General features: G+C 35.0%; 1 protein-coding gene across 5 annotated transcripts in view; it reads left to right on the forward strand.

Moving 5' to 3' along the window:
- LOC309659369 (uncharacterized protein) overlaps window positions 1-23,637 on the forward strand; it is an 813,664-nt gene that overhangs the window by 699,196 nt on the left and 90,831 nt on the right. For all 5 annotated transcript variants that reach the window (XR_014262752.1, XR_014262753.1, XR_014262754.1 and 2 more), the window contains one exon: window positions 7,945-8,013. Coding sequence is in view for 2 of the 5 variants with exons in the window: in XM_082459080.1 (XP_082315206.1) it covers window positions 7,945-8,013 (69 nt within the window). In the remaining 3 variants the exon portion in view is untranslated. The remainder of the gene's footprint in view (window positions 1-7,944; window positions 8,014-23,637) is intronic.

Genomic DNA, 23,637 nt, shown 5'->3' on the forward strand with positions numbered 1-23,637 from the left:
AAGGAAGGGGACTGAGAAAATATTTGAAGAGATTGTCGTTGAAAACTTCCCTAATATGGGAAAGGAAATAGTTAATCAAGTCCAGGAAGCACAGAGAGTCCCATACAGGGTAAATCCAAGGAGAAACACTCCCAGACACATATTAGTCAAACTACCAAAAATTAAATACAAAGAAAAAATATTAAAAGCAGAAAGGGAAAAACAACAAATAACACACAAGGCAATCCCCATAAGGTTAACAGCTGATCTTTCAGCAGAAACTCTGCAAGCCAGAAGGGAGTGGCAGGACATATTTAAAGTGATGAAGGGGGAAAACCTACAACCAAGATTACTCTACCCAGCAAGGATCTCATTCAGATTTGATGGAGAAATTAAAACCTTTATAGACAAGCAAAAGCTAAGAGAATTCAGCACCACCAGACAAGCTTTACAACAAATGCTAAAGGAACTTCTCTAGGCAGGAAACACAAGAGATGGAAAAGACCTACAATAACAACCCCAAAACAATTAAGAAAATGGTAATAGGAACATACATATCAATAACTACCTTAAATGTAAATGGATTAAAACCAAAAGTCATAGACTGGCTTTATGGATACAAAAACAAGACGCATATATATGCTGTCTACAAGAGACCCACTTCAGACCTAGGGACACATAGAGACTGAAAGTGAGGGGATGGAAAAAGATATTCCATGCAAATGGAAATCAAAAGAAAGCTGGAGTAGCAATTCTCAGACAAAATAGACTTTAAAACAAAGACTATTACAAGAGACAAAGAAGGACACTACATAATGATCAAGGGATCAATCCAAGAAGAAGATATAACAATTGTAAATATTTATGCACCCAACATAGGAGCACCTCAATACATAAGGAAAATACTAACAGCCATGAAAAGGGAAATCGACAGTAACACAATCATAGATGATCTGTCCAGTGGTGAATGCGGAATTTAACACCCCACTTTCACCACTGGACAGATAATCCAAAATTAAAATAAATAAGGAAACACAAGCTTTAAATGATACACTAAACAAGATGGACTTAATTGATGTTCATAGGACATTCCATCCAAAAACAACAGAATACACTTTCTTCTCAAGTGCTCATGGACATTCTCCAGGATAGATCATATCTTGGGTCACAAATCAAGCCTTGGTAAATTTACGAAAATTGAAATCATATCAAGTATCTTTTCCGACCAAAACGTTATGAGACTAGATATCAATTACAGGAAAAATTCTGTAAAAAATACAAACACATGGAGGCTAAACAATACACTACTTAATAACCAAGAGATCACTGAAGAAATCAAAGAGGAAATCAAAAAATACCTAGAAACAAATGACAATGAAAACACTATGACCCAAAACGTATGGGATGCAGCAAAAGCAGTTCTAAGAGGGAAGTTTATAGCAATACAATCCTACCTTAAGAAACAAGAAACATCTCAAATAAACAACCAAACTTTACACCTAAAGCAATTAGAGAAAGAAGAACAAAAAAACCCCAAAGTTAGCAGAAGGAAAGAAATCATAAAGATCAGATCAGGAATAAATGAAAAAGAAGTAAAGGAAATGATAGCAAAGATCAATAAAACTAAAAGCTGGTTCTTTGAGAAGATAAACAAAATTGATAAACCGTTAGCCAGACTCATCAAGAAAAAAAGGGAGAAGGCTCAAGTCAATAGAATTAGAGATGAAAAAGGATAAGTAACAACTGACACTGCAGAAATACAAAGGATCATGATAGATTACTACAAGCAACTCTATGCCAATAAAATGGAGAACCTGGAAGAAATGGACAAATTCTTAGAAATGCACAGCTTTCTGAGACTGAACCAGGAAGAAATAGAAAATATGAACAGACCAATCACAAGCACTGAAATTGAAACCGTGATTAAAAATCTTCCAACAAACAAAAGCCCAGGACCAGATGGCTTCACAGGCAAATTCTGTCAAGCATTTAGAGAAGAGCTAACACCTATCCTTCTCAAACTCTTCCAAAACATAGCAGAGGGAGGAACACTCCCAAACTCATTCTACGAGGCCACCATCACCCTGATACCAAAAGCAGACAAAGATGTCACAAAGAAAGAAAACTATAGGCCAATATCACTGATGAATATAGATGCAGAAATCCTCAACAAAATACTAGCAAACAGAATCCAACAGCACATTAAAAGGATCATACACCATGATCAAGTGGGGTTTATCCCAGGAATGCAAGGATTCTTCAATATACGCAAATCAATCAATGAAATACACCATATTAACAAACTGAAGGAGAAAAACCATATGATCATCTCAATAGATGCAAGAAAGCTTTCAACAAAATTCAACACCTCTTTATGATAAAAACCCTCCAGAAAGTAGGCATAGAGGGGCCTTACCTCAACATAATAAAGGCCATATCTGACAAACCCACAACCAACATCATCCTCAATGGTGAAAAACTGAAACCATTTCAACTAAGATCAGGAACAAGACAAGGTTGCCCGCTCTCACCACTATTATTCAACGTAGTTTTGGAAGTTTTAGCCACAACAATCAGAGAAGAAAAAGAAATAAAAGAATCCAAAATGGAAAAGAAGAAATAAAGCTGTCACTGTTTGCAGATGACATGATACTAGACATAGAGAATCTTAAAGATGCTACCAGAAAACTACTAGAGCTAATCAATGAATTTGGTAAAGTAGCAGGATACACAATTAATGCACAGAAATCTCTTGCATTCCTATACATTAATGATGAAAAATCTGAAAGTGAAATTAAGAAAACACTCCCATTTTCCATTGCAACAAAAAGAATAAAATATCTAGGAATAAACCTACCTAAGGAGACAAAAGACCTGCATGCAGAAAATTATAAGACACTGATGAAAGAAATTAAAGATGATACAAATAAATGGAGAGATATACCATGTTCTTGGATTGGAAGGATCAACATTGTGAAAATGACTCTACTACCCAAAGCAATCTACAGATTCAATGCAATCCCTATCAAACTACCAAGGCCATTTTTCACAGAACTAGAACAAAAAATTTCACAATTGGTATGGAAACACAAAAGACCCTGAAGAGCCAAAGCAATCTTGAGAAAGAAAAATGGAGCTGGAGGAATCAGGCTCCCTGTCTTCAGACTATACTACAAAGCGACAGTAATCAAGACAGTATGGTGCTGGCACCAAAACAGAAATATAGATCAATGGAACAGGATAGAAAGCCCAGAGATAAACCCACACACATATGGTCACCTTATCTTTGATAAAGTATGCAAGAATATACAATGGAGAAAAGACAGCCTCTTCAATAAGTGGTGCTGGGAAAACTGGACAGCTACATGTAAAAGAATGAAATTGGAACACTCCCTAACAGCATACACAAAAATAAACTCAAAATAGATTAAAGACCTAAATGTAAGGCCAGACACTATCAAACTCTTAGAGGAAAACAGGCAGAACACTCTATGACATAAATCACAGCAAGATCCTTTTTGACCCACCTCCTAGAGAAATGGAAATAAAAACACAAACAAACAAATGGGACCTAATGAAACTTGAAAGCTTTTGCACAGCAAAGGAAACCATAAACAAGACCAAAAGACAACCCTCAGAATGGGAGAAAATATTTGCAAATGAAGCAACTGACAAAGGATTAATCTCCAAGATTTACAAGCAGCTCATGCAGCTCAATAACAAAAAAACAAACAAACCAATCCAAAAATGGGCAGAAGACTTAAATAGACATTTCTCCGAAGAAGATATACAGATTGCCAACAAACACATGAAAGAATGCTCAACATCATTAATCATTAGAGAAATGCAAATCAAAACTACAATGAGATATCATCTCACACCGGTCAGAATGGCCATCATCAAAAAATCTACAAACGGTAAATGCTGGAGAGGGTGTGGAGAAAAGGGAATCCTCTTGCACTGTTGGTGGGAATGTAAATTGATACAGCCACTATGGAGAACAGTATGGAAGTTCCTTAAAAAACTAAAAATAGAGCTACCATATAACCCAGCAATCCCACTACTGGGTGTATACCATGAGAAAACCATAATTCAAAAAGAGTCCTGTACCACAGTGTTCATTGCAGCTCTATTTACAGTAGCCAGGACATGGAAGCAACCTACGTATACATCAACTGATGAATGGATAAAGAAGATGTGCACATATATACAATGGAATATTACTCAGCTATAAAAAAAACGAAATTGAGTTATTTGTAGTAAGGTGGATGGACCTAGAGTCTGTCATATGGAGTGAGGTAAGTCAGAAAGAGAAGAACAAATACCGTATGCTAACACATATATATGGAATCTAAAAAAAAAGAAAAAGAAAAAGAAAAGGTCATGAAGAACCTAGTGGCAAGATAGGAATAAAGACGCAGACCTACTAGAGAATGGACTTGAGGATACGGGGAGGGGGAAGGGTAAGCTGGGACAAAGTGAGAGAGTGGCATGGACATATATACACTACCAAATGTACAATAGATAGATAGTGGGAAGCAGCCGCATAGCACAGGTAGATAAGCTCGGTGCTTTATGACCACCTAGAGGGGTGGGATAGGGAGGGTGGGAGGGAGAGAGATGCAAGAGGGAAGAGATATGGTGATATATGTATATGTATAACTGCTTCACTTTGTTATAAAGCAGAAACTAACACACCATTGTAAAGCAATTATACTCCAATAAAGATGTTAAAAAAAAATGTATGAGAAGATACACGTTTTTATAACACTCTTCTAGAGGATCTGTGAACAGAAATTTTCAAGACCAAAGGTGAGAGAGACAATGTTAGAAAGGTAATTTAGTGCTTAATTTAGCATGCTGGGGAAAAGACAGAAATTGTATTCAGTAAGCAAGAGTGAGCGGAAGACAGTTTGAGAAATGTAGTGATAGTTTTTTTTTTTTTGGTTTTTTAAAATTAATTAATTAATTAATTTTTGGCTGTGTTGGGTCTTTGTTTCTGTGCAAGGGCTTTCTCTAGTTGTGGCGAGAGGGGGCCACTCTTCATCGCGGTGCGCGGGCCTCTCACTGTCGTGGCCTCTCTTGTTGCGGAGCACAGGCTCCAGACGCGCAGACTCAGTAATTGTGGCTCACGGGCCCAGTTGCTCCGCGGCATGTGGCATCTTCCCAGACCAAGGCTCAAACCCGTGTCCCCTGCATTGGCAGGCAGATTCTCAACCACTGTGCCACCAGGGAAGCCCCGTAGTGATAGTTTTTATTTAGGACACCCTGACTGAGTCCCTCATAGGTGCCCTACTCTCTGTAAGCTCTGTGATCAGAGCTGTGCTTCAGGAGAATCTGGATGATGTACAAATCAAACTTCATACTGTAAGTAAATGTTTCACTATTGAATTGTTTTGGAATAATAAATTTTAGAGTCATTTTCTATTGACTATATGTTTGATTGCCCCTATGGGTGTATCCAACCCTTCTGAGCAATATTGAGGGCAATATTAGAGGCAAGTACCATCCCAGGCCAACTTACCCAGGGGACCAGAGGAGTTAATGAGCACTCATTTACCACAGTCCTGAATTTCTGGACACCCAAGCAGATAAGTAGAAGAGGCTAGATGTGGAGAAAAAAAAAACCCCAAAACTGCGTAACTCTGTTCCCATACTGACTTGACCACAATCAATGGAAAAACCAAGAGGTCAGCACTCCCCAGAGCTGAATGTTTATATTAACCCTTTTATACAGATGTCAAATTCTTATCCTTCATTATGTCATTCTTTGTGGCACAAACCTTTCCTCCACTTTTCCCTAGACCTTTTATCAAGAAGTTTACTAGATCAAGTATCTTACTGCCTCTTATTATGTGTTCATTTCTTTGCATGTGTTTTTTTCTCATTATAATATCACAAATATTCTGTCATCATAATGGGTAAAGATCCCCATTGTCACTATCTTGGGAGGATAACATGAGCAGTTCATCTTCAGTTGGACTTTATGCTTCAAGAGATAAAATTTATGTGCTTAACTTACCCCACTTTTATGATTGCAAACATTCTATGGTGTAACCTTCCGTATTCGGACTCACTCTCTCCAACAGGTCTTACTAAATTAACATGTAACCTAGAATTCACTTTTACAAATTCTGTATTCGCTAAACCCCTTTCTCCTTTATCCAATAATGAACTCACCTTTTGATAAAGGTGAATTATCATTTTCCAATTCTGTAAAATGAAGATGACTATAGTAGCAATCAGCCAATTTATTAGAGTGTGATCTACTCATCCTGTCACTTTAAGAAGAGCTATACTGGTCAAGATCAAAGGAGGGATTTGGAAAGGCCTGCCAGTGACGGCAAGTGGAAGCTGGGTTTCTCCATGAAAAAATGAGATAAATAAGTACAGTTCCCCGGGGTGATTTTCAAAGGTATGTTGCTACTCCCCATCGACCTGGAACCAAAGCATGCACCTAGAGGTTGGAAAACAGCTGAGATCCTCTAAGGAAAAAAAAAATGCTATTTTTTTATGCAGTGGTATCTTTCTCCCCAAATTTTATTTATGCTTTAATATTGCAAAATGTTAAAGCATGGCTGACTCTTTAAATGTGGGTAAAAGACCTACTACTTATATAGGTCAGGGCTATTTCCTACACTGGATGATTTATCAGCTTGATAGATTGGTTGCTCTCTGGCAGGCCCTCGTTTGTCTCTTAATTTAACATGAGGCTAATCAAATATTGGTGTGTACCTATAGAAAGACTTCATCAAAGGTTTGTAACTTGGTCACATTCAGCTTAGTAAGATGGAATTCTGTAGCATAATTGGTTTGTTTCATCACAATTAGATATTCTTCAGCAATTTTCAGTGTTATTTGTTGTTCATCTTTCTATTTAAAGATGCATTGATTGCCTTGTTTGGGGTTGTGTGCCTAGATATTCACAAAACAAAAAGAAAGAATTGTGGGTGCTTTAAAAGAGGTGTCTATGCTTCACACAAAGACAGTTTAAAATAACAGTTTATTAAAGGAAAATGCAACTTTTAGCAGAGTGCGTTGTATATAGCCGCAGATTTATACAGCCTTTATTTTTCCTTGATGATACTAAGTGATGGATTGTATAGTATATATTTTGATGCTTCTGTTAAGAAGATAGATTTGAATTATTCTCAGTTACTAGTTCCCTAAAGTTTTATAGCATAATCTTCATTACAAAACTGGAAAAACTAGTTACACTTGATATATCTTTGTCATACCAAAATTCTGTTTGCTCTCATAAAATGGATTTGTCTTCCTGTTTCATATTTAATTTTGTGCATATTGTGGATCAAAGTTCTGCATTTTAATTGCCTAGTTATAATAGTTGATCGACTAAATAAATTCTCCCCAAAAAACTATACCACTAATTACCTACTTTCCCTTTTGTATAAAAGTGTATACACTCATGTTGCTGTATGAATACAAAAAGATACATTTTCTACCCATCTGACATAAATTTGCAGCAAATATAGTTGAGTGGAGATTACAATAAATGTTTTATTTTCTAAATTCTAAAATTTAATTTGTCATTTGAAGAAGAAACTTTTTGGAATGGATTTCCTTACAGACTTAATTAGGGAAAAAAGCCCAGGACTTAAAAAGAAATGTTGAATAATAAATTAAACCTTAAAAATTGATCAGTAACAATTATTTATTATTAATTATTTTTTAAAAAATTTCTTCAAACTATAGGAGAAATTTTATGAATGGAAAAAATTGTCAAATTCCAATATAATGTGCTATAGGATGACGTATACATTAGATATACATTAGAATGAAATTTTATTATAATGCATGTAATGTTGAAAATTATACCAATAATTCTTGGATGCATGTGTTGAAACTGGATTTATCAAATGCAAAGGAAATCTCAAAGTCAAAGATGGTATGCAAGGAGAGACAATAGTTTTGGTACCCTATTATGATGTTTTTCATTGGTTCTAGAATCTTCTGGAGGGGCTTATCAGGATGGAAGAGGGAAGGAGACTTAAGAGTAATTGCTGCTTGTCCCAGGTAATAGATGATTACTTAATCCTTTCTTAAAAAAATAAAAGAAGAAGAGCATGTTGCTCTTAACTAAAGAAGACCCTTTCTTGTAGATATAAACCAACATTTTCCTGTTGTGGTCACAACTATGTTTTATGTATGTATGTTAACTATGTATTTCCCCCCAAATTGTGAATTATAAGGGTACACAGACAGTGTAAGATAAAGTTAGAAGTAGGTACAATTTTTATTTTATCTACTTCTGTACTATTTGAAAATTCAGCAAGAAACAAATATTACCTTTATAACCAGTAAAAATAAAGATAGTAGCATTTCTAAGACATAAAAATAGTAATTGCTGCTTAATGGAAAAAATGGACCTTTAAGCACAGGCTAGCTGAACTTTCCTCTCTTCTGTGCTGAAATGAAATAATATACCATTTGTTATTTTCTCTAGAGATAGCAAATGGTCCATGGACAGAGAGCAAACACTCCTTTCACTGTCGTATTCATTGTAAACAGATGCAGAAAATATTTATTACAGCTCACACCTGGGTAATGTTTTGTTTTTGTTAATTTGTTTTTTAAAAAATTAAGCAGTAAATACCACTGGTGAACTCTTTGTTTTATAGTGACTAGTAGCACTTTGTGGATAAGAATATTTTCCTTTAGAAACCTAAGTATGTTTCTAAACATACTTATGTTTCTAAACCTAAGTATGTCATATATTTTATTTTTAGTTAGAAAAATATCACCAATGAATTCATGTTCTAAATAATAAAATAGCTGTCTCATTCTTTTCCTGTGGATTGGCATTTTGGAATTATCATCATCAAATAAAGACATAACAATGTAATTTTTATATTTTCTTCTGCAGTTATTTGAATGTATGGCATTTGCAGATGGATTAGCTTGTGAAAAGATTGCACACAAATATTCTAAAATAGCTACTTTTCTTATGTGTGGATTATTTCAATATTTCTTAGTCTTTTTATGTCACATAGCCTGCTAAGTGAATTAATGTCCACAGATTTTGGTGTGTGAGTGATTGATTTTAGGGGCTTATGTTCTGGGCAAAAATTCGAATTTTTGGAAATAAGGCAGATAATTAAATATGCCTAGTTATTTTAATATTTAATACAAATATAAAAGCTTTACTACTTAAAAGCATAACTTCCTTTTAAGGAAGATGGGTCCTTAAATAAAATCTAAATGTCATAGCTGACTGGGCTGCTAATAGAGCTCCTTCATGTAAACACTTGAATCAGTTTTGGATATTCAAAGGTGTTCCTGGGGCTAAGTTCAAAAGACGGTGTCAAAGAAAGATGAATATTATAGTGAGGAGAAGCTGGATTTAGGAGCAGTCTGGGAGGGAAGGAATGGGCAAAGGAGAGAGGAATGAGGACTAAGAGAGAGGGGAGCCAGCAATATCACAAAAGCCTGTATGCTCCATGGGGTCATTTATCTGATAGAAAATTCCCAGTTATTGGCTAAATGAAAGGGCTTCTGGAACAGGAAAATCTAATGTTCAATTTTCAGTTCTTGGCCTCGTGTAGGTAAATCCCACTTTGATCCATTATCATTTTATAACAACTTATGTTCACACAAAAGCTTTCTATGAGTTATGTTTGTTTGCTTGTTAGCTTCCTTTTTTACTAATGACCATGATCAAGTGCCCTGATGTGTTGATACAATGAAGAAAATGTATAACACACACAGGAAAGCCAGACAGTCCTTAAAGTAATTCTGGAGAAGCAAGGGCTAGGGTTAGAGGTGTCCATAAGAAACAAGCTCCCTAGAAGTTTGCAGAAATCTTTGGTGGGACATTAGTCTTCCCTCAAGCCACCAACAGGGAAAGGGCTTGAGGCAATCACCGTTTCTTTTAAAAAGTCTGGCAACTGTAGTTGATACTTGTGTTTCATAAGTATTTAAAATCATAAGGAATCATGACATAAACACGTTTATGAAGTTTGAATTCTACTCTCTGCAGAAGCTTCAAAAATCACTCATAGAAACCTTCCAAAACTGGTGTCTTGGCATCTCATGCTAGCACTTTCCCTATTTGAAGTATGCATTCCTTCATCTGTTTGTTAAATAACTGTTATGTACCTACTCTACATGAGACACTGTGTTAGGCCCTGGAAATGAAACACAAATAAGTTGTTGCTATCCTCATAAAGTTCATGGTCAATTTAAGAGAAAAACATGTACATAATTACAATGCAATGTGACAGAATATGAATAGAGTTATATGAAAAGTTTTAGTAGGATTCAGGAAATAGAAAGTAATTGTTGCTGGGACCATTGGCAAAATCTTCTTCAGATTAAAGGTTAAATTTAAGGGAGACTTCAGGTTCAAGTTGAGGGACTGAGCGCATACCTTTAACACTAATCTGTTCTCAAATCTCATTGAAGTGATGTAAGAAATCCACAGTAATTCTGAAGAACTGGGAAGGATGCCATCAGTAGATCACAAACTCCGAAAAAATTAGAAAAGAAAAACAGATGTGTTAGGATTTATTTTGGAGGGAGCTGTAATAGTTGAAAGACATTACTGGAAAAGTGAGTGTTGCTTTTCCTAAAAGAACAGTGAGAAACTAAGATTAGAGTAAAGTCTGCTGTTAAGCACAGGAAAATTGGCAGGTAAATCACTGAAAGATTTTTAGTTCACCATTCTTTCCAGAGTGTCTAGATTAGGTTTTGCCTCCAGATTAGAGCTAGAAAATATAGATCTCTAAATAAAATAGAGTTTGCAAAAGTGGACTCCCTGTCTGGGCATTAGGGCTGGAGAACTAATCAGGACTGGTAACTCGTGGCTTTTAGAATTCATGTCAAGAAAAGTGTCTTGAGCATGAAAGGAAGCTCATCTCTGTATGTTCCCTTTCCCTCCTGCCATAGTGCTTATGCAACTTTGAGGCATATTCACTGACAAGAGAAAAATGATTCTTCACAAGTGCTAAGGAAACATAGGCTATTAAACTGATTAATTCTAGATGTTCATAAGTAAAATGAAGAGATAAGCAAAAATCACCTGAAGGAAAAGGAGGTAGTAATGTAAACAAATAAGAGATCTAATCTCTGAAAACATAGTTAATGCAGGAAACAAAAGAAAACCTTAAAGTAAGTCTATTTGATATTCTTGCAGTGTTTTATTGAGCTTTTATATCATCCATAGAGCAAGAATAGGCTGCTGGTATGAAAGTGGGGAGGAGAAATGGAGAATAGAAAAACTTTTGGGAAATGTAAAACATATTATTATTTAAAGAGGTCAATAGAAAGTTTGAATGGCAAAAGGGACATGGCTGACAGCTAAACTGTTAATCTGGAAGCTAATGTATTGAGTACTAGTGTAATAATAAACATGTTAAATTTATGGAAAAAGAGACAAAGGACAGATCTAAAATATCTGATATCAGTTTAATAAACATTCTAGAAGAAAATATGTGAGAAAAAAATAGTATATTAGAAGAAAATTTGCCTACACTGAAGAAATTCAAGTCTTTTTTCAAATTGAAAGAGCTCTTCAAACATTTTAAGATAACACTGTTAAAGAGGAAAATAAGACACAAATCTGATAAATTTTGGTAAAATTTTTGAATTCCAAAGTGCAGAGAAAATCTAAGAGAAAGAGGAATGAATAAATGAATTCTTATTTGTTAAACTGAATGCTAAAGGATTATGGAGCAATGTCTACAATTTAATAAGAGGATTTGATCATAGAATTTTATGCCAAAATGGGTAAAAACTAAAATCAATATGCTACATATGTACTTACTGGAAAAAAAGTTATTCAAGGTAATATTCCAGCAAAACAAGAGCAAAAATAAATGAATTCAAGGGGAATACGTAGGATATAAGAAGCAGTGGTGAGGAAGAGAAGAATCCAGTAAAACTTTAATTAAATTTAAGTAGTTGACGATGATATGGCTATGAAATTTAAAATTATAGCTAAGAAGTAACTCTTATATATGAGGCAAAATAGACAGTAAAATTACAATCAAAGAAAAGTTAGAATTCTACATGAATTTAACAAAATATGGGAGAATAGGCAGGAAAAATGTTTCCTGGAGCCTCTATTTTGTAATATGGTAAGAGGTTATGATATGATTGCTTTTGCAATTAAGAGGAAACATTTAAAATACATTTCTATAAATTTAAAAAAACAGTCAACATAATACTGTAAATATAAGATAGAACTGCTCTATCACTCAAAGAAACCAAAAAGGTGAAAGAAAGCTTGATTAAAATTTTTAAAAGTTTTCAGGAAAAGGAGTGGCCTTGATACGAAAACAAGGCAGGAAAAACTTAGAGCAATCTCACCTATGAATGTAGAAGTAAAATTTTAAATAAATATTAAAAACACATATTAAGAGGGAATTAAAATTAATAATACAACATAATCAACCTTGATTTTTATTTCAGGAATGCTAGATCAGCTCAACTGTAGGAAGTGTATTAATATAATTTTTCTATTTATTGATTAAAAAAGGGTAGTCATTTATGTTACCTTCTTGGATTACGAAGACTTTTAGGTTTGTACTTTTGCAAAGAAACCACTAGAAAACTACATTAAAAATGATATCTTTTACAATAGTATCAAAACTATAACAATAGCTTAAGAAATATGTATGATCTATGTGAACAAAATTGTACCGCTATACAAAAATATATTTTAAAAATCTTAACTAACCAAAGACAAATGCGTTGTTTCTTAAGAGAAAGATTCAATATTGTAAAGATATTACCTCAAATTACCATATAAACTCAATGCAACTTCAGTAAAAATTACAATATGGCCTTTTCTAAACTTTATAAATCAATCCTAAAGTTTTTTCTATAAGTGTAATTATTTATAAGAGCCAAGAAACATTTAGAATTCAACAAGCTATTTATTTTAACATTATGTATAAAAGTAACAACAACAACAACAACAACAAAAAACCCAAACCTTAAAGATTGATTATGAAACACTGTGGAAAGAGAATATTAATCAGTTAGTGAGACATATTATGAATGCTATAGAACAGTAGAAAAAGGTAATAATTTTAATGATATGTGTGAAAATGTTGGTATTGGATAATGGCAAACCTAAAAATATGAATACATGAGGACAAAATAGATGACATGAAAAAATAGTGTTAGAGATGAAGATAATATTTCTTACTCTTAAAATGTCTCATAGAGTTGATGTATCATCTTTCAACACAACAAAAATGAAAAAACAGCAAGTTCAGTCATAAGTAATTTATAATGCAGAAAACATTAACCAAGAGTTCATTTTTCTTCTAAAGTCATATAGTTTGGAATGCTCTATTTTCATTAAAAAAAAATAAAGTGATAAATAATTACCATGAGCTTATTCTCCCTGTGGCCATCCCATGTCCTTAGCCATGAATCATGGTGCCCTCCCATGTTTCCATGTGGGTAAACTGCTACGGAAAAGTTAAGATCTTCCCTCACACTTCTATTGTATATGGAATCATAGAAGCTTAAATTCTAAAAGAAATGCTTCAGGATTTTGTAATTTAATCTTTTACCTAATGCTTCTGCTTGAAGATTTACCAAGATCTGTAAGTCTGTTTGGTGAGGCTGACCATTTCTTGTAGGATAGTCCTAGTTATAATTTTTTCCTGTGTACTGAACCAAATCTTTGCTTCCATATTCTCTGTCCATTGGTCCTGGTTTTGTCCTTTTGAATATAGAAAAGTGTTACTTCATCTAGTAGGCCTCTGGGTGTTTGATGCCAGTTTGATGTTGTCCTTAGCCATCTCATCTCTAGTCCCAACATCCTCAACCCCTACAACCCCTTCTCATGTAACATAGCTCATCTCTCAATATTTTCTTCACCTTCCTTGATAAATACTTTAGTTTCACGAACCCAAATATGGTCTCCAGATATAGACCAGCCACTGTAGAGGCCAGCTGGAAAAGTTATAAATTCTACACATAATGTAGTTTAAAATTACATTTCTTTTCTTGAATAGTTTTTGGCTCATGTGGGCTTGCTGTTCATAAGTACATGTTGGTGTTTTTCGAATGAAGTACTTAAGTTATACTTCATCTGTTTTTCAATTGAGAAAATTATGTTTAAGGCTCAAGGGTGGATCTGAACTATATCTCTGACTTAGTCTTATTAGTTTTTAGTCTGTTGAAGTAATTTTGAATATTGATTGACACTCAGCATATTACCTGGTTAACTCAGTTTTTATTTACCTGCAAATTTAAATGGCATATCATTTAACCTTTCAAGTTGGTAACGAAAATATTTAATTGGTCAGGACCTTATTGCCATATCACTAGAGAAGAGCAGGTTGGTATGGTAGGCATGGTTGTTTAACTAGCTACAACCTAGCTCCACTGTACTCTTGTCCAGTCCATACTTTATTGTGAGTCTCAAGAATATCATAAGAGACTTTATTAAATTTCCTTCTATGAGAAAAATACTTCATCAATAGGAAGGTTTTTGGATTCTATTTTTAAAAGCAACATAATTTGTTTTTTCAAATGTAGTTTTATATGGAATCATAATTTATAGAACATAAAAAATGTGGAGCTGCTGTGGTTGAAAGATGGGTAGGGTAGGAAGATAGGACACCTACACTCATCACCTCCATTCCTCTCAATCCCTTCCTAAACCATGGCTCCCCACAAACCTCAGGGATGCAAGGAAAACATTTGATGACACTGATGTTTAGCATCCTATCATATCTATAGGTAGAGTCAGCTTCACCATAAAGGAAAAGAGACTAAGTAGGTATGGCATAAACAAAAGGAACACATACTCATGCTTTGGGATCCACTCTTCTATTTGAAATACTCCTTAGATCCTGTTTACTACTTTTATTAGATAATAGAATGTCTAAGAGAAATACTTCCAAGCTTACTGGTTTATACATTCTCCTTTTATAATAGAGAAGTTATAATTAACGCAAAGGCTAGATCCTGGTGTCTGTTATGTCCTCTTACGACTCTAAGATAAAATACTTGAAAAGATCTGTTAAAGGACAAAAATTGCAACGGCACAGGAAACTAAAAATAAGAAAAGACCATATGCTACTGTGTGAGGGGAATTTCCATTGACTTGGAATATACATTCTAGTATAGACACAATCCACATGCTGTACCAGAATTGCATGGACAACTGCATCCCCAATGTCTGCTCCTAACTTTGTGACTTAAGGATTATGTTGAACAGAAAATCTGGCAGCCAACCAAACCCTGATGCACAAGAACTTTGGTAGAAAATAGTACATCCAGGTTGCTAATGCCAAAATATACAAAAGGGACAATCTACTGAGTCTTTTTTGTTTAAATGAATATCTGCTTGTAAAATCACACCAATGTAATAATTGAATAAAAATTTGGAATGATGAATGATGGTAGGATATAGGCAGACTAAATAAACAATTTGTGATGATACACATAAGCCCAGAATATACATACCTGATATTTTGTTGGGTATTTTTTCTTTTTCATGTACAACAAACAAAAGGTATGTAATCTATGATTGATTTGGGAGATCAATTTTTTTTCCATTAAAACAAGCTTTCTGGAATTCCCTTGTGGTCCAGTGGATTTTAAATTTCATTTACTTCTTACCATATTTTATCTCATTTCCCATATTTATATGCTCAATCTATTTTTTCATGATTTTTACTTCTTTAACATTAAATTAAAATTGGAAATGTCATTAGTCTGGAATAGGTCAAGTCCTTGACATTCCAGGAGAGTGATGTTCCACCACACAATAGTATCATGCACCTTCCTCCAATTTTTCCAGCAATCCTCTTTTTCTAATTTCATTCAGAAGTTATAATTTCCAGAATAAAACATGATGGAGAGTAGAGAAAGGAGAAAGTGTTGCATTGTATCTTGTATTATGCACTTATCTCAGGAAAAGCTTTGTATGTGGTGCTGGGTGAGCAATAATGTGGACCATTTAAGTAGTGCACACTGATAGATGTAGTGTTTTATGTACTTCCCTTGCACAAAAAAGAATTACAATACCTCTGACTGTTTACCATAGTTAAATAGACTAATTAGAGGAAAAGGCATATCCTTAGTGGGACAGATAACACTTCTCCCCGCCTCCCCTTTCAACACAATAGAGGCTGAACACATTATCTCATACTGAACACATTACTACAGGCAGGTCTGGTCTAAAAAAAGAATTCACCAGTACACAATAGGCTAAGTATCTGGATAGGAGTAATACATGTATTCTGTATTCTATAAAATAAAGCATCAGTATAGAAGTATTAAGGATGAATAAGCAGGGTAATATTAAACAGCATGACATAGGGTTTATGGAAAGATTTTTCAGTATAAAGGCAAAAAAGAATTACCCTGAAGATTTAGGAAAAGAACATACTTCAGAAATAATTTTCTATAAGAGGTGGAAAATGCTTGACAATATTTTCTTACTCTCCTAATGAAAGTCTAATACTGTGTCCAGAATGAAATAGAAACAGAGGCCAGTATTAATTATGTCTTTGGCTGTAATCAACAATTTTGATGTGGGATGGCTTACACAATAAATACATTATTTTCTCAAATAACTAGAAGTATGGAGGCAAAGTGGATAGTATTGTAGGCTCATTACACTGGTCAAGTTGTCATCAGGGCCTCTGTGTTCTTCCAACCTAATTGTGTCGATTCCTTGTTTTCAAGCTGGCTTACCTCATAGTCTCAAGCAGCAGTTCCACGTGTCACATCCACACACATTAATGTGAACATGATAAAGAGATGACTCGTCCTAAGTCTCTTAGTTATGGGGGAAAAGCATTGTGCAACATCTCCTAGTCAATTTCTCCTCACATCCTCAGGCAATTACTGAAATGGGAAATAAAACAGCTATGACTGGTTTAGACAAATTATCTGGGTAGATTATGACATCCATTTCAGGACTACAGGGAGAGAAAATGACGGGATAAAGTAGTAGGTTATAGAAGGAAACTACCTGAAAGAGAAAAATTAGAATTCACATTAGAAACAGTAAAGGAATGAAATTGAGAAAATTGATCTGGTAATAATAAGCTAAGAAGCTCTCCCAGTATGCTGAATAAAAAGACAAAGAAATTTTAGAAAGTTAAAAAATTATAGAAGACAGAGAATAGTGACTAAGAGTTGTGCTTTTTATGATAAAGCAAGATAATAGCTGTGTTTAAGGGCTCTGAAAATATATTCCTTATTTTCCTTTTCTTGTAATTGAAGATATACTTAAGTGGATAACTCAAGGTAGAGAAAAGTCTGACATTTAACTTTGTTGAAGTTAAGGGGTAGGGACTCAAGATTCATATGCCCATCTAAGATGTCATTCAAATGTAAAGACCACAGAAGAATTTTCTTAGGTATTAAAAGCTCCATTAAACATAAGACTTACGTACTCTTTCAAAAAAACACATTCTTCAGTCCCCTTAACAAGCTAAGAATATTAATTTGGTAACATAAAAGGATGCTTTTGGGATTTAAAACAACCTAACTGGATGAATAAAAAATAGCTATAGTAGTGTGATTATTCAATAGGATGCAAAATTGACAAATAATTATTAAAAATGGATTTCATATATTAGAACAACATATAATAATAAGCCAGGTCCATAACTCTCATTTAAAAAAATAAACAAAACTGAGAAGTGGGAGGAAAAAGAATGGCATAAGAGTGATAAATTCCTATAGTAGAGAAGTGATTCAAGTTCATAATTGCTTTTTGTCCTTGGAAAATAGAGAAATACAGGTTTAGAAATATATGAGAAATGTTATCACTAGTAAAATTAAGAAAAACAATAACTCCTCAAACTACTACAGAATAAAACAAAAAATAGACTCGCACAAATAAAAGTAAAAACAAAGTCAAGTGTATGGAAACACATCAAAATAGAAGATGTAAAACAAAATATGAGGTATAATACCAATCCTTTCAGTAATGGTTATAAATATAAAGTTAAAAAAAATGGTCTCTGTGCTGCTTATAACATCATGTTAAAGGATGACTATGAGAAGATAGACCAAGGATATACCAGAAAATCAGGAACAAAAAGAAGAAATTCAATTACTGATATCAGATAAAATATCCAAAACAAAAATAATTGATGGAGATTGGGTTTTTTTTACATTGATAACCTTTTCTACCCTAAAACAGAATAAAAATTTCAAGCATTGTATAAAGACATTTACCAAAAAATGACAATTGATATAAGGAGATAATAACAGGGGAAAATACAAATGGCTAATAAACATATCAAAACTCTTTTACCCCACCGAGATTCAAAAGAATGCAAATCAAAATAACAAGATAACATTTTTTACTCTTAAGTTACAAAATCTTAAGTAATTGTGATACTAAATTCATTTGAGGATTCCATGGGAAAGCATTGTCATATATGTACATTGAATCAAACTCTGAAAATCAGTTCAATAATGTGCATGGAGACCTTTTACAGAGTCATTTTACCTCAAATTTTAATAAAGGATGAATCCTGAGGCAAAATCTGGAAAAGGAACAAATATTTATATGTAGTGATGTTCATCACACTTTATTTGTAACAGTGAAATACTGGAAACAAATATTACTTAGGAGGAAAAAATATATATATAATTTTAAAACTATATAATATTAATATTAATGTATAAATATTACTATAATTTCATAACTAATATATAATATCATGTCATGTATATAGTTATTAAAGAGATGTTTTTGAAGAGTTACCATTGCATTGAAAAATGTTTATGATTTAATGCTGAAGTCAGGAAAACTCAATGAACAATAGTGTAGTCTATGGCATCACAACTACATAAAAATGCATATACAATTTCAGAAAGAAACTATGCCAAAGTGGTAATCACATTTGTCTCTAAAAGCTGAAATTATAGATGATTTCTTTTTTAATTCCTGTAACCTTTCTGTATGTCCTAAATTTCCTATTTCCAACATGTATTATTTTAATAGAGAAAACAAAATAATAATTGAAAAGAAAAAATATTTCTTTTATTCTAATTCCAATTTTTTCTATTCTTTAGGTGTTCTCAAAGACTGTGGTAGTTTTGTAATCAAATCTCTAGTTCTTTCACTCCTCTGAGATGTAATTTTTTTCTGAGACTGGAGGAGGATTAAAAAGGCTTTATATTTTCACACTATCTCCTTGCCTATCTTGCTTTTCAATTTCCTCCTAACCACGTTTGCTCTCCTTTTGCCACTTTCCAGATCATTCTCTGGTTGGAGAAGATGAAAGCTAAATAGGAGTTAGTTGAGTCTTGTTTGCTGTTTGTCATCCGTTAGCATTGTACCATCTTTTACCAGCAGACCGCCTTCCTTCATCTCCTTCTTGCTATGAACTTAGCAAAAAGAAAAAAGTCCACTATTTTACTTTCAAAAAGTTTTTGCAAACAAGCTCATTTTGAGTATTCAACCTCTTTCTTAGACATCCAAACCAATCTTCTTATTTAATCTTTAATTTTATGTCCCTTCTTCCTTGAATCCCCTTCCAATGTTCCTTTACAATCTGAGCTCATCAAGAAGTGTCCTTTGCAACTATAAATGGTTTTGTATCTGTCTCCCTTTAAACCAGATCAGTTCATTTACCCATCACACACACTTTGGTCCATGCATGAAAGTCACAGTTGCTAACTGCTTTTCTCTCTTCGAATATTTTTTTTTTTTTTTTTTGCCAACTGCTTTGGGCGTTGTGCTCTTTTCCCTGACTCTTGGTGCTTGACCATGGTTCACAAATTCAAATCCTACAATGGCCCTGCTGGTAAAAGGTGCAGAACTAGAGAACCGAAAGTACACCTACAGAAAGAGCAGCCATTACTCATCCATCTTCAACTGACCGCCATGCAGGATTGATGGTCCACTGTGGTAGAATCCTCTGATATATATATTTTTTTGATTGCACCACACGGCTTGTGGGATCTTAGTTCCCTGACCAGGGATTGAACCCAGGCCCTCTGCAGTGAAAATGCAGAGTCCTTAACCACTGGACCGCCAGGGAATTCCCAGAATCCTCTGATTGTTTTAAAAGATGGTGAAAATACACTGTGTGTGTGTGTGTGTACACAATTATGGAGGCTGAGAAGTCCCACAACCTGCCATCTGCAAGCTGAAAATTCAAGAAAGCCAGTGGTGCAATTCAGTCCAAGTTCAATGGCCTGAGAACCAGTGCAGTCAGTGGTGTACATCCCAGTATGAGGACTGAAGAAGATGAAATGAGATGTCCCAGCTAAGCAGTGAGGCAGGAAAGAAAGGGGTTAATTCCCCCTTCCTCCTCCTGTTGTTCGATTCAGACCCTGAACAGACTGGATGATGCCCATCCACATTGGGGATCTTAATCTACTTTATTGAGTTCACCAATTCAAATGCTAATCCCATCCAGAAACACTCTTTAATCTGGGCATCAAAATTGACACATAAATTAACCATCACACATACCATGAGTTTATTTTCCCATACCATCCCCTCTCATGTTTGGCATTTGGATTCCAACTTCCTTAAAAATTATCTTCCATAGCTCTAAATCCTCCAAAATCTTGCTGTCACCAATTTATGTGGTGGATCTGTGTGTGTGTGTGTGTGTGTGTGTGTGTGTGTGTGTGTGTGTGTGTGTACTGTGTGTATGTGGTTACAAATATTTGTGAAGCAAAAGATAAAATATTTCACTTGTTTCCCAACAGTGTCCTCTGCTCTGGTCTGGAATCTTTTGTGATCACATAGTCAGAATTTAGTATTATTGGTGTCAAAATCCGCATGGTCCTCAGTCATACCATATGACTAAAGACAACAACAGACTCTGGAAACATGAGGTCACAGGTGTTCAGTCTTGGGCCCTTCAGCTTCCCTCCCACCCTTGTTGTCACTTCCTCTTCTGCTCTAGAGCCCACTCATTTCTCCATCATTTTGGCTTTATCCCAGGCCCCTACCCTGACTTCTCATCTGAAACTTGTTGACTGAATTTGGCTCCCTCATTTTAAGGTGTAGTCCTCCCTTAGAAAAAGACTTTAAGTCACCTTTTGCTTCCTTCTCTTGACTACTGCAGGTTACTACATCAACCTTGGTTCAGTGCTGAATGACCTGAAAAGTGTAAGTGACCATTCTCTGACACCCAGTAAAGGGGGATCATCTCCTGAAAACTTCATTTATCCACTCCCTGTACATTATAAAATGCACCTTCTCTACACATTTTTAAAAAATAACTTTCCTGAAATTTAAGGTACACAGTTGATATTATTATTATATTATTAACATATTTTAAAAATATTTTTATTGTGCTAACCACTGTCCTAAGTGCTGTACAAGTAGTAGTTCATTCAGTTATCACAGCAACCCAATGAATTAATTACTTTTATCATTCCTATTTACAGAAGAGGAAACTGAGGCATAGAGTGATTAAGTAACCTGTCCAAGGCTATCCATTCAGCTGGTGTCAGAGGTAGAATTTGAATCTTGCAAGCTGGGCTCCAGAGGTATACCCTTAATAACTCTACAATATTATCTCTCTCTTCTTACATTGTTATAAACTCAAAGATGGCATAATCATTCTCACCCCAGGTTCCCATCACTTCTATACCTTCATCAGTTCCCATTGTTGATCAGAATTAGGTGACAACAGCATTTCCTCTCACTGCTGCCTTTATCACCTCTGCCTTTTGAGCAATGAAACTATCAGCAGGGCATGTCAAGAACTATTTGATGCTCTGCCTTTAGCAGAATAAGGCTTCCAGCAGCTATATTGATAGCTGAAGCTACTTTATCTTGCCTCAGCACCAGTTTTGTTATTTATTGATCATTTACTTTTAATCTCAAAGCTCTGAAGTGTGCTTCTAAAACAGCATCAATATCTTTTTTTTTTTTTCATTTTAGCCAGATTATATACTTCCACTTTATAAATTGTAAATTTCCATCTCGGTTAGTACTGTGTTTACATACAACGCTACTTCTCTTTCCCTTTACTTCTAAGTTTCTCTGACTAATCTCATAAGCTCACTCAAGACTTAAACTAACATTTCCATTTCCTTGATTTGAAAAATCTGTATCTCTTTATCTCAGGGTCCATGGTGAATCCCAAGCTCCAAACATGTGTGTGCAAGTGACTCCTGAACATCTCCACCTTCAGGGATCTCAAATGTATCTTTCCCCCATAACTTTTTTTCATCTTTTTTTGTTTTTGGCCACACAGCATGCAGGATCTTAGTTACCCAACCAGGGATCGAACCTGTGCCCCCTGCAGTGGAACCTCGGAGTCCTAACCACTGGACCACCAGGAAAGTCCCTAACTGTTCCTTCTTTTATCCCAAGTTTACCATCTACCCAGTTGTCCCAGCTGGAAATATTGGTCCTATTTCTCTGCTCATCTTCACAAGAAAACATATTAACATAGTTGTTGGTTATCACCACACCCATTTGCACTTCTCACACACTGTTCTTTGCTCAAGTAGGGTTCTGTCCTCATCACCCAAACTGACACTGCCCCTGTGGGCATCACCGACTTCCATATTGGCAAACCCAACAGTCACTTTTCCGTACTCACCACACGTTACCTCTTAGGCACATTTGATGCAGTTATTTACTTTCTTCTCCTTTTGGTTTTTATGATGCCATTCTCTCCTGGACTTCTTATTCTCATGTTGGTTCCTTATTCACAGCTTTTTTGGCTGACTTTTCCTTAGGTTGGCCTCTAAATGTTGAAAGTTCCCAGAACTGAGTCCTTCACTATTAGATTTTTATTGCTGCTATAAATAATTACCACAAACTTAGTGGCTTAAGACGGCATAAATGTCTTATCTTACTGTTCAGAAGTCTGACACAGGTCTCCCCGGACTAAAATCAACATGTCATCAGGGCCATGTTCCTTTCTGAAGGCTCTCAAAGAGAACCATTTTCTTATATTTTCCAGCTTGTTGCCTGCATCCCAGCTCATTTACTTTCCCCCCATCTTCAGAGATCTCTCAAATCTCTCTCCAAACCTCCTTTCATAGTCACATCTCTCTCAAACTACAGCCAAGAAAAGTTCTACACCCACATTTATATCCCCAGCCTTGACTTCTCTGAGATTTCAACTCATATTCCCAAAGGCTTACTTAATTTACATTCTCCCCACCTTTCTTCCCCAAATCTTCATTATTTCCACAAATGGCACCATCACACTCCCATCGGATCAAGAACTAAATCTGGTGGTCTTATCTGACTTATTTCTTTATCCCCAACTCTAACCATCTGAAGGTCTTAATATACACCCTCACTTATTAATTCACTGTCTCCACTGCAGCCAGCCTAGACTAAGCCACGGTGTCAGTAGTTTCCTAACTCCACTTGCTACTTCTCTCTTGATCCCCTAGCATTCACCAGGCATTGTTAAAAAATCCTTACAAAAGAGTCACAGTAATGTTTTAAAACAGTGAATTAGATTATGTTATTTCTCTGTTTAACGCCCTCCAGTGGCTTCTCATTACATTTTTTTAAAGTCCGCTAGAAAGCTCCTCAGGACCTACCTCTTTGATTTCAGCTTCTACCACTCTCTTCCTCTTGCCCTGAGTTTCAGCCACACCACCAGGCTTCAGTCTATTCCTGGAGCATGACGAACTTGTCTCCTGCCTCAGGACCTGTGCACTTTGTCTGGAACCCTCATTTCTCAGATCCTTACATAGTCGGTTGAT

Source organism: Balaenoptera physalus, assembly GCF_965194825.1.
Source record: "Balaenoptera physalus genome assembly, chromosome: 4".
In the NCBI taxonomy this organism is placed as follows: domain Eukaryota; kingdom Metazoa; phylum Chordata; class Mammalia; order Artiodactyla; family Balaenopteridae; genus Balaenoptera; species Balaenoptera physalus.